This window comes from Hyla sarda, chromosome 4 (assembly GCF_029499605.1).
Source record: "Hyla sarda isolate aHylSar1 chromosome 4, aHylSar1.hap1, whole genome shotgun sequence".
NCBI lineage: Eukaryota > Metazoa > Chordata > Amphibia > Anura > Hylidae > Hyla > Hyla sarda.
In genome coordinates this window covers 83,361,603-83,374,136 of record NC_079192.1, presented here as the reverse complement: position 1 = coordinate 83,374,136, position 12,534 = coordinate 83,361,603, and the positions used below count along the sequence as shown (strand labels likewise).

The 12,534-nt window shown below is 39.5% G+C and overlaps 1 protein-coding gene across 5 annotated transcripts in view; it reads right to left on the bottom strand.

Moving 5' to 3' along the window:
* Window positions 1-11,651, bottom strand: part of UNC5D (unc-5 netrin receptor D) — a 670,113-nt gene extending 658,462 nt beyond the window's left edge. For all 5 annotated transcript variants that reach the window (XR_008892301.1, XM_056571520.1, XM_056571523.1 and 2 more), the window contains exon 1: window positions 10,724-11,651. Coding sequence is in view for 4 of the 5 variants with exons in the window: in XM_056571520.1 (XP_056427495.1) it covers window positions 10,724-10,808 (85 nt within the window). In the remaining variant the exon portion in view is untranslated. The remainder of the gene's footprint in view (window positions 1-10,723) is intronic.
* Window positions 11,652-12,534: the final 883 nt, after the last annotated feature.

Genomic DNA, 12,534 nt, shown 5'->3' with positions numbered 1-12,534 from the left:
TCACCACAGGTCCTCAAATAAATCATCCCCTCCAGCATTCAGAAGGTACAAAGCAGGTGCTGATCGGGCAGTCACTGCCATTATGTTCTGTGTGGAGATTCCTGTTTTTTAGTGGCTGCCAACCAGGACCTGCATGATGCAGAGGGAGCAGGAGCTCCAAAAGCTCCAATGATAATCTGGCCCTGATCACATGGGAATATATCTAACATACTTAATGAAAATGATTTTCGTGTTTAACACCTCCACTTTTTGTCTGCACTGGCGTTCATACATGAAGTCAGAATGATGGCATCTTAGTAAGTTTAAACAACATTAGTGGGACTGGAGTTTCCCATTGTAATCATTAATTTATGAGCTCCTCAGACTAATGAGAAATTTTTGGACTGGAACAGAGTCAGAGGATGACTACGCTGGATCTCCTTGCATATTGATGGAATGCTACCAGCACTTTCACTCCAACGATTTCTCTGGGAAGAGTGCCACTAGTCTCTCACACTGGAGACAGTAATAACAGGGACATGATGGTTGAAGTAATATGAGACATCTCCCTACTGGAGTGTTTTTTTAAAGGTTCAATTTCAGAACAGTGCACTACATATTGACATCAATCAATTTCTCTTGCTCCAAACACTCACAAATATTTCCTACAATTATAATGCTTCTATGTCATCTCTTATTTTCATTTCTAATTAGCTTTCAATGATCTTGTTCTAGGACTCCCAGGAATGGATGACAGGAGAACACAATAGTCTTCAGACTCATCGTGTTTACTGGGAGTTATAATTTACAAAGCCTAGTTACAAGCCTCATATAATAGCCTTGAAACCATTGCATGGATTTCTTTCTTATTTTGTTGTTATGGGATTTAACTTTCGACGCAAGAGAAATATAATTCAAACCAGTAAGATTAAAACTTAGAATGTAGAAGTTCTTGCATGCTTGGAGTATTTTTCTGCACTGCAAGAGAGAGGCAGGTGTATACATTTTAAAGGGGTTTTCTAAAATAAAATGATTAATGGTCTATCCTCAGGATAGACCATCAATCATTGATAGGCAGGGTGACGACACCCTGCACCCTAACAAATAGAATATTCAGTGCCTGCCCCATACAGTAAATAGGGCAGGGGCAGTTAACCCCCTTCTGTTTTGGTGACTGTTCCTTGGCAGATTGGCTTCATTGCTCTTTTCGTAATGGATATGTAGAGAGTGTCATTTTTGGTCCTGAAGGGACTGCATGCAAAGGAAGCATGAGTTCACGAAGCCACAGTGCCTGAAATCAGCATGACTTTTTGTAAAATATACTTTCCTAAGTTTTAGTGCCAAATGTGCTTCTTTACTTTACCTTTGTATATATATAAAAATATAGAACTTTAGGTGGCACATGTGTTTGATTTGGGGCTACACATGGAAGGGGGTCAGGTTTTGCAGGGTCACCACTGTGGCCATTGGCTAAGCTGGCACTTCTTGTGTATTGAGATGCAACTGGGAAGTGGAGATTAGTTGGGAAACAGTGATCATTATGTTTGGTTGCCGAGACCCTTTTTGATCGCTAAAATAAACGGGCAGCAGCGAGTGCGGAACTTGTTAATTTTTATTTTTCTATTCTTCACCAGTCAGCTCTGGTCCGGGACAACCACCCTTTAAAAATATTTATCAAACTGGACAACCCCTTTTAAGGGAATCTTTCAGCTGCAAGTCATGTTCCAAACTGCTTACACTGATATTCGGCTCTTTAAGACAAGGAGACACACAAAGAAAAATACTTTTTATATATCTGTCTGTGCTTCCATTACGTAAAAATTCTCAAGCCGCTCAAGTGCTGTAGGCTGGAACACCATCTCCCTCCCCCTCCGATCCATGTCCCTGCTTGATTGACAGTCAGCTGAAAGCCAAGTCCTGGTTCCAAATCTTGCATCTGCACACAATTCCTAGGCACAGTGCAGACATAAGATTTTGAAACGAGGCTCGGCTTTCAGCTGACTATCAATCAAGGAGGGACAGGTAAATGGAGATAAATCTAGGAGTTGTTCCAATCTGCAGAACTTGAAGCACCCCTTTTTGACTCATTCTATTAGAAAATAAACCCTTTTTTTGTACAATATGAAAGCGTAGAAAGAAATATAAAAAGGCACCATGTGTCTTTTTGTCCTAACAGCTATCTAACCATGTTAGTAGTTTGGTACTGGAATTGCAGTTGTCAGATTCCCTTTCAGGTTTTTCCCATTGGGGAAATGAAAGTTGAAAAGGTCTAACTTGAAGGTGAGGCAACATTTCCATTCAAGAATAATGTAAACCAGACCAGGTAAGCCTTCCACCAACTGTCTTTCCTACAATGGAATAGGAATGCATCAGCTGATTGGGGATCTTATGATTCAACAAATAAAAGTTATGTCCTTAAAGGGGTACTTCACTGGTCAGCATTCAGAAGTAAATGTTCCGAACTCGGTTTTCGTGCTGCGGGGGTCGCCCACGCTCCTCGCGACATCACGGCCACGCCCCCTCAATTCAAGTCTATGGCCATCACACCCAATCCCATAGACTTGCATTGAGGGGGCATGGCCGTTATGTCACGAGGGGCATGGCTGACCCCCTCAGCGCGAACATAGCATTCAGAACACTTACTTTCAAACGCTGGCCAGTGGAGTACCCCTTTAAAAGTTATGCCCTTTAATGCATAACTTGCACAAAACTGTTTGCCTTATAAGCTAGGCAGAAATGGATATAGATGAAAAAATTATATTTACAGCAAAATCACTGATTTATAATATAACAATACAATGACATATTTCCAGAAGACCACTTCTTTGAGAAGACCATCCTGGTATAGACTTGGTTTGGTGATATATATTCAGCCCACCATACATTTTACATAGTGGCCATTTACATCAAGAAAACCACCCCCATGGTAGACCAAATTCTAAGTGGTCTTTTCACAAAGCTTTCCCAATATTACATATTAAACTTCTGAGTATCCTAAAAACGTTATAAACATGCAAATAGAAATGCATTGGGGATTTATTTGGATAGTATCTCTTTTATACTCCTTCCAAAATCTCAGGCTCTTATCTTTACACTATACATATGTAAGACAATTCCGAGCAGCACTGATTTAAGCAGCTCTTGTGTATTGTGGTTAAAACCAAAGGATCACAAAGAGACAGTTCATACAGAACAGATTTATCTTTCTGCTCAAAATAGTCTACCACAGAACACTATTAACACCCAGTCACTGTCAATATGCCTAACACCAGGCTAATGGTTTATACAAGGAAGCATCACACAGAATGGTAAGCACAGTCTCTCACTTCTACAGCTGACTGCTTAACCGTAGACATGTGCAACTACACAGTCATGGAGATCAATAATACCTCTTTGCATGCAAGTGAGCCATGAACTGCTCTGCCTTTATACGGCTCAGACAATTCTTTTCAAATCCAAGCAAGTTGTACAGAAATGTTTCTTTCTATTTTACTTATTCCATATAGCCTAAGCAGAAAAGTTTCTGGGAAAAGGATATATTTATATTTTTAACATATAAACTCGTGCAGGGTTCCCAACATTGAGGTGCGGTAACAGAACATTTGTGGTGGTCGTTCTTTTTCATATGCAGCATCCCTGATAGTGTTGGGCGCGAATATTCGCATTTCAAATTTTTTCGGGAATATCGCAAATTTGCAAATGCGCGAATATTGTGAATATATTCGCTATATATTCGAAATCATGAATATTCCCTTTTTTCGCATATGTGAATATTTGCATATTCCTTCTTTTCACTTGTGGGCCAATTAGAATAATGCAAATTCACTTGTCAGAGGTTATCAACAACATCCCTAGCAACCAATAGTAAAGTTGCCCACCTCCTCACTGTTTTCTTCCTCGAATACACGAACATGCAAATATTCACACATGTGAATATAACGAATACGCGAAATTCGCGAATATAGGATGAATATACGTCTATATATTCACGAAATATCGCAAATTTGAATATTGGCAATGCTCATCACTAGTCCCTGATTCACTCTTAAATCATTGTCTACTATATGTATTTGCTTTGTTTGAACATCAAGGGCTTACGGAATTGATACTATGGGGTAGCTGCTGAAATCTGGCTCCTTTTTGCTAGAGAAGTTTGGAAAAACCATAAAAAGGGAGATGTTATTAAATGCTATGGGGGAGATTGGTGCAAAAATCAAGGAAATAGAGAGGGTAAAAATTAAAAACACCAAAATTGTCTTGTTGACATTACCTAATGTTTATGTGACAGCGGCACTGTTCTTTATATATTGTATGTGCCTCTACACAATAGATGTCAATTAGATATAAAAAAAAACTGTTATGTTAACAGTCTCTCAGTCTACATAATATACATTAAAATATGTAACAATCGGTTAGCGATGTAGCAGAGCTGGATTTGTCATTTAGCTGAAAGTATTGTACACATTGATAACTTACTGAACTAATATAAATCAATATGACAACCTTGGATCCTAGAAAAAAGCACATCTGGAAATGAAGGCACATTTACCCCATATGTAAACGCAGCTGTTATATTGACAAATTCAGGTCTTCTAGATCCGCATTAAAACCATAGCATTATTTAAATCGGGTTGATTGTGAAAATAGTGGGGGGAGAAATGAAACTAAAAAAACAAATGAGGATTAAATGGGTACTGCGGTTGAAAAAAACGTTTTTTTTTAAATCAACTGGTGCCATAAAGTTAAACATATTTGTAAAGTACTATTTAAAAATCGTAATCCTTCCAGTACTTATCAGCTGCTGTATACTACAGAGGAAGTTATTTTCTTTTAAATGTCTTTTATGTCTGGCCACAGTGCTCTCTGCTGACACCTCTGTCCATGTCAGGAACTGTCCAGAGCAGGAGCAAATCCTCATAGCAAACCTCTCATGCTCTGGACAGTTCCTGAGACAGAGGTGTCAGTAGAGAGAACTGTGGTCAGACAGAAAAGAAATGTAAAAAGAATAAAACGTCTTTTGGAACATACAGCAGTTGATAAGTATTGGAAGGATTAAGATTTTCAAATAGAAGTCATTTACAAATGTGTTTAATGTACTGGCACCAGTTAATAAAAAATAAAAAAATGTTTTTCACCAGAGTACCCCTTTAAAGGAGATATATCATGCAGAAAAACTGGGCCCACTGCGATCACCTGCACGAAACCCCGGCTCTCCCTGGGAACTGGTCGTGTCGACCCCGCATGCAGGGGCTGCCATCATGCCCCCTCCATGTATCTCTTTGGGAGATAGCCAAGGTCCGGTGCAGGAGATCACGGGGGGTCCCAGCAGTCGAACCCCCCCGTGATCTAAAACTTATCCTCTATCTTTTAAAAAGGGGATATGTTTTTCTGCATGCTATATCTCCTTTTAGTTAAATTTTTGTTGAAAAAATCATTATTCCACTATTTTACGTATAATAGTATTCTGTAAGCTGTTAAGGTGTACCATTCATTAGAGGAACAGAAAACTAATTATACTTTAAATAACAAAGACTGAAGTACTAGTTCTATGTAAGGCTGGGTTCACATATGTCCGGCATCCAGCATAGGTGAACTCAGCCTAAATTTCGACGCAACTGATGCCACAACTGATGACAAGTTGTCATTAGTTGTATGGCATCTGGCGTCCATTGTTTCTGCACAGCGGACAGGGGAACAAAGCAAGCTGCATTCCCCTGTCCAGTGCCCTCCGGTGTGTCCAACTATCCGGTGTCAAAATTGAGACGCTGGATGATTGTGAACTGTCCCATTCAAATGAATAGGATCAGTTCTACCATCAGTTTCCCTCAGGTGCACGCCGAAGGGAAACTATGCCGGTCGCATGTTATATGTGGACCCAGCCTAACACATATAAAGGGCTGGCTCAGATAATTTCATGTGGCGTAGTGAACACATAGATAATCCTGAAGGGTTCCCAACAGAGCACAGCATGGATTCACTACTTAGAATACTGTGCATGCAGTAGGATCATCGATTCCAATACCTGAGTATATTCAGTGTCTGTTTGGTTCTTGATGGAGAATTGAGACTGTCATCAATGCCTGTATTTTAAAGGTTATAACTTGGCTTGTTGTAAATGCCACCATGGCACCTTACTTATTTGAGATATTTTTATATTGGGATAACTATAAGCTTTTGTGAGCTTATAAGATATAAGCTCACAAAATAGGTCCTAAAAAAGTGTTTTATAGTACTGTTGGTGGAACGATGGTCTAATAATTTGATAGACAGGGTCGTCGCCCCCAAACCCCCCCTAAACCTCAGAATTACCTATGGTTACACTCTATGCTACATATCACAGGTCTGTTCATATTTTTGATGACACCTTAACAAGTGATCAATATGAATGACTTGCAACAAAGATATTCTTGTGTATTGTTTTGCTACCACACATATACAGATTCTAGCTCCCAGTGCAATTCATTGATTTAACTGACCAAGTGATTGGATCCCCTTTGGCCATGTCAATACAAACAGCATCAGGTAACATGGTGGCTCAGTGGTTAGCATGGTTGCCTTGCAGTGCTGGATTCCTGGAGTTGTATCCAGCCAAGAGAATTATCTACATGGAGTTTGTACCTACCCCTATGAAGTTTACACCCTCTCCCCATATTTTCATGGCTCTTCTCCGGGTGGTCTTGTATTCTTACACATACCAAAAATATACTAGTAGTTTAACTTGGAATTTACACTGGGAGCCCCAATGGGGACAAGGAGTGATGACTATCTCCGCACATTGCTTCTGAATAAGTTGTTGCACTATAAATAATAAATTAAACAGCACAAGAACTGGAACAATACATATATACATTTTACTACATACTAACAGAACAGAAAAGACTATGGGGGAGGGGGTTATTTATCATTGTTTTTAGACTATTTTCTTGGCACTCTTTAAGTGGTTTTCTGGCTTGGAAGGCACCTTATTTAGTGCACCTTATTTATGATTGCTGTTTGCACTTGATTCTTCATTTTTGCGCTGGGGGGGGGGGGGTTCCTTTGTGCAAACAGATAGATTTGTTTCATTTATCATCTGCATAAAATGTTTACTTCACTTTCTAGGTGGCATAGGAAGTGGAAAGTCTGTTGTTGCATGTCTTTTCATCCTTTACACACTTTAAAAAATTCTTAGAATTTATTATGTTACATGAGCAATTTCTTAAAGCATTCTCTATAGTATTGTGGCACCATTACTGAGACTATCACAAATGACATACTAGTTACTCTATATGTACTTGTACTGTAAGTATATTCAAAAGCAAAAGCGGTTGAGTAGCATCCTCTTTATGAATATATATATATATATATATATATATATATATATATATATCACTTAAGTTAGTAAACTCATGTTCATATATAGTCTCTCTCTATATAAATAGCAATAACAGTACAAAATATACAATACTATTAGCTTTTACTGTACATTGGCGGTGTCATTTAAAACACATATCCTGAAAATGTTCTGTACTTCTCTCTCATGTATATCTTACAGGACTGCAATATGAATATTACCTTACCTTTATACACTGCCCAGTGCTGCCCTCCTCTGTCTGACCCTCACGTCTTACACATAGCACCTGGTATTTTGTGAGGATGCTTCCCTGCAGCTCACACTGTGTTTCTTATAATGAATAAACCATTCAATAGCAGTTGATTTAATATATTTTTCAGAATTCTAAGATTCAATAGAGAGGGATAAATATTTAAAAGTTCCTTTCTGTGTTGATTCTGCAAAATGTCAATCTCCAACAAAAGGAACCATGTCTATAGTTGGGCGAATATTTGAAAGTTCTGTTTTCCAATATTCCGCAGGTTCTGCCAAAGTATCGAACCTGTCAACTAAATTCTACCAACTATATGGAAATATATATCTTATCTATTAATCATAAACAACATCACTTATTATTGTTAGGTAAAGATGGGACCACAGACTAGTATATTAGCTTACCTGGCGACAGCCTCTGATCTACTGCTAGGTAAACTAATATACTAGTATTGAGGTTGAATTAATTTGAAACTACAATTTCCATAAACTTTGGTTAATAGACTTGAACTTTTACAATAAGTCTGCTTACATATAGGTGAATCCTGATAATGTAAAAAGTATTATTTTTCTTTGTCATATTTTTTTATTTATTTTTATTTTTTTAAATGTCTGAATGATAAAGTGGTAAAGCATACTTCAATAGTCCTATAAGGGCAGATTGATCAGTAAAACTTCAATTCAAGTGACAGAGTAGTACAGTATTCTAAATAGCAGAATTATGCATGTGTCTCATTCTTTATGAACATATATAGACACCATTTATTGGATATGCTGGATCCTATATAAATGATCAGAAAAGAATTCAGGAACTTGCACTTGTCTTTTCCAGTGATAGTTCCAGTAACCATTCTAATCAGATTTTGACCATTTTGTTGACCAAAAATGAATGTATTCATTAGACTCTAGAAAATATTAACATTTTATTATTTAAGTTATTTAAGTTGTCAGATAAAACCCCAAGCAAGACTTTTTATGAGCTTTGGTACATGCTCCACCTTAGATCCCTCACAGTCACCAAGACTGAGCAGTTATATGTCTAATTCCCCAGGAGGTAGAGAATATAGTCCTTTGAACTTCACTATTAAAAGAGAACAGTAAAGAGATATACACAGAACTGCAGCTATCAGCAAAGAGTTAAGACAAGACTCTAACCGGCGGTAGCTGGGGACGCACAAGTCAAATGGTTCGCGTTACGTATGATAGATTTGTCTCCCAGAACTAAAGTTTTTACACACATGTGACACTTTGATAGGATTGGATTTACATTATACAGTAGCACAGTGGAAACTCCATAGAATTTACAGTACTTCATTTATGAGGCAGCAGAATACATAAGTCCCTACAGCATTAATATTTTAGTGCATAGGCTTATCTGGTTCATGTTATTGAGATATGGGGATTAGAAACAACCCGTGGCTTTATAGCGCTTAATATGATGAGACTTGTAGTGCTGCACTCACCTTTATTTATATTCCCGGAGAAAGTTCTAACTTATAGTGTAGTATAGTATGTATATATATATATATATATATATATATATATATATATATATATATATGTTTATATATTCACCCGAAAGTTCTAACTTATAGTGTAGTATAATATATATATATATATATTCACCCGAAAGTTCTAACTTATAGTGTAGTATAATATATATATATATATATATATATATATATATTCACCCATGAACAGTCCATATCTTGAGAAACTCATTTTTTACTCCAGTATTTTCCAACCAGAGTGCCTCCAGCTGTTGCAAGACTACATCTCCCAGTATGCCGGGACAGCCGTTGGCTGTCCCGGCATGCTGAGAGTTGTAGTTTTGCAACAGCTGGGGGCACCCTGGTTGGGAAACACTGCTCTACTCTGTACCACATATACCATGATAATCATATAGCGCATAATATTTGCAGTGCTTATTTATTTCTACTGAACATTAGGTACATACGATGAATTCAGAGGAGTTTCAGTCAGAACAGACGTGACTTATAATCTCCTACTATTTTGCATGTCAATTCCAACGCATTTGTAAAGATGATACATTTTTAGGGTAGATATTTTGTATTTATTTTATTTACAAATATCAGCCTGAAAATAAACACTCCACGTCCTCACAACACCCCACTCCACGTCCTCACAACACCCCCATTGAATGTATTCAGTGAGCAGCTCCTTCCCAGGCATGTTTAACACAAATTGAACTAGTCAAGCCTGCAATTCATTAGCCCTGGGTTCATATATGAATTGTTTAATATCAGATATCACACATAACTGGGTCTTATTGCTCTGACTCCCTCATGGCCTAAGTAGAAATTAAATATGGCCTCAGGTAGATCAAGAAAACTGCTTGTACTAAGTGTTTAACCATCTGTGTACTGCCATGGTAGGAGACAAATAAACTCTGCAGTAGAACTGCACAGCCCTGTGCTGCTCACTACTACAAACATTGTCAGCCACAAGTAGCATCTGGCTGCGGATACTATGAGTTTGCTTGCCATTTTGTATATATCTTTCTCAACATAGTTCACATCAGTATATCAATGCTATCTAGCAATAGCTGTTGAATGCACCAAAATGCATGCTCATAAGTCATGGAATCATCACCTATGTCAGTGTTTCCCAACCGGGGCGCCTCCAGCTGCTGCAAAACTACAATTAATCTGTGTTAAAACATGCATGGCATAGGTCAGTACTACGAGTGGTTGGCTTGCCATTTTGTATATATCTTTCTCAACATAGTTCCCATCAGTATATAAATGCTATCTAGCAAAAGCTGTTGAATGCACCAAAAATCCATGCTCATAAGTCATGGAATCATCAGTGTTCCCCAACCAGGGTGTCTCCAGCTGCTGCAAAACTACAATTCATCTGTGTTAAAACATGCATGGCATAGGTCAGTGTTTCTTAGCCAGGGTGCCTCCAGCTGTTGCAAAACTACAACTCCCAGGATGCCCAGACAGCCTTCGGCTGTCCGGGCATGCTGGGAGTTGTAGGTTTGCAACAGCTGGAGGCACCCTGGTTGGGAAACACTGACCTATGTCATGCATGTTTTAACACACACACACACACAGATGATACATTACTGCACACACTGCCACTTTGTGTTCACAGTCACCCACAGACACCTGATGATATATATACTCTGTGTACCTCTTTGTGCAGCTCCCACTGGGTAAAATCCTACAGCTAAAAGGAGTATCAGGTAAGTCAGGAAATGTCGAGGCTCTGTCTCCATCCTCTTCACAGGTCACCATCAGCCATCTCTAGTCTTCTGTATCCCCAGTCTCTGGAAGGCTGCAGCCCTGCTATGGCTTCTTACACACCACAATATGCTGCAGTCTTATTAGGGTCTCTACTTCATTGAGCGATCACAGCGCTGTGCAATTGTTCAGCACTGGGTGCATGGTGAATGCAATATTCAGAACAGGCATGTCATTATTCCCTGTTCCTATATGTGTTTTCCACCATCACTTGAGTCATACCTTCTGTACAAATCTGTCTTTATCCCTTTCTTCTTTCATGTGATCTCTTATGTGCACTGAGGCAAGCAAACATTGCTGGGATGTATTTGTTCTTAACTGAGTTAGGTTGATCTTTTTAATGATAAATTGTTTATCCAATATCCTTTGACTGCAGACTGATAGATTATACACTGGGAGAGTACACTCCTTCTCCAAGGTAAAGGTCAGGGGAGACACCACTGTCCCAGGAGAGTCTTTACAGGTCTGTCTGACCAAAGAATCCTCCAAATATCCCAGGGCAGAGAAGGCTGTCTTGCTCTCTTTTGCACTGTCTGCTCAGTTCTCTGGACTGTAGTTTGCTTCAGTGCAGTATTTCTTCACTCCTGGATTCTTCTCCACCTCTGGTTGCATTTATTAGTTGTTTGCTATGCTGGATGTTCCTTTTGCATCTCCCTGCATACAATATCTATAGAAGTGACATTTTTCACAAGTTTGACTGTCTCCAGTTCCAACTTCTGTATCTCCTGTATGAGGTTCTGCATTCCATGCTCCTAAGGTTTGGATATTGCGCTGTCTCCGTCAGTCCCTGTAGTTTATTCTTCCTATACCTCCCTCCTCTTCCCTTCCCTTGGCAGCATTGCCAAGCTTCAGCATTCTCAGCCACAGACCACAAGAAGCTAATGAATATTTAATGATCTATGCCCTTGCCTTCAGCCAATGGGAGCTGTGGAGCTGGGTGGCAGGTGTGGCTTGAGGAATTGCTGCTGTCCATGGAGTAGGATATGGGTTTTGCTGGCTGACTTGTCAGCATCCACAGAGCTGCCTTAGAAGCATTGCACTAGGAGAGGTTTTGTATTATTGTGATGTTTTGATGCATTCTTGTACATGTGCAGAATCACTCTAGGTCTAGTTTAGCATATGCACTTTATAGGGTTAATTTCTATAGAGCCATTGGTGATAGGGATAGGGAGCTGTCTGGTGCTGAAACCCCCCAGCTAGTGCTATAGGGTGCTGAGGACTGCAGCTGTTTAATGCTGAAACTGTTCACCGATTACTAGGTATTCAGTGCTGGTGGGGTGAAGTCACAGAAGATAGACACTGAGCTCTCCTCCAACCACGACAGAAAGCAGACAGGACCAGGACCTGGAAAGGAGGATTTCTGGTGCTGAAACCTCAAAGGATAGAAGACTAACAGAAGCCAAATACGGAGCTGTCTCCATGGAAAGCATCCAGAAGCTGCACACGGAGCTGTCCAGTGCTGAAACATCTACAGAGAACTGTCAGAACCTGGAACTGAATGTGGAGCTGTCCAGTGCTGAAACATCCATATGGAACTGTCAGAACCTGGACCTGGATGTGGAGCTGTCCAGTGCTGAAACATCCACAGAGAACTGTCAGAACCTGGACCTGGATGTGGAGCTGTCAGTGCTGAAACATCCACAGGGGACTGTCAGAACCTGGACCTGACTGTGGAGCTGTCAGTGCTGAAACCTCCATAGA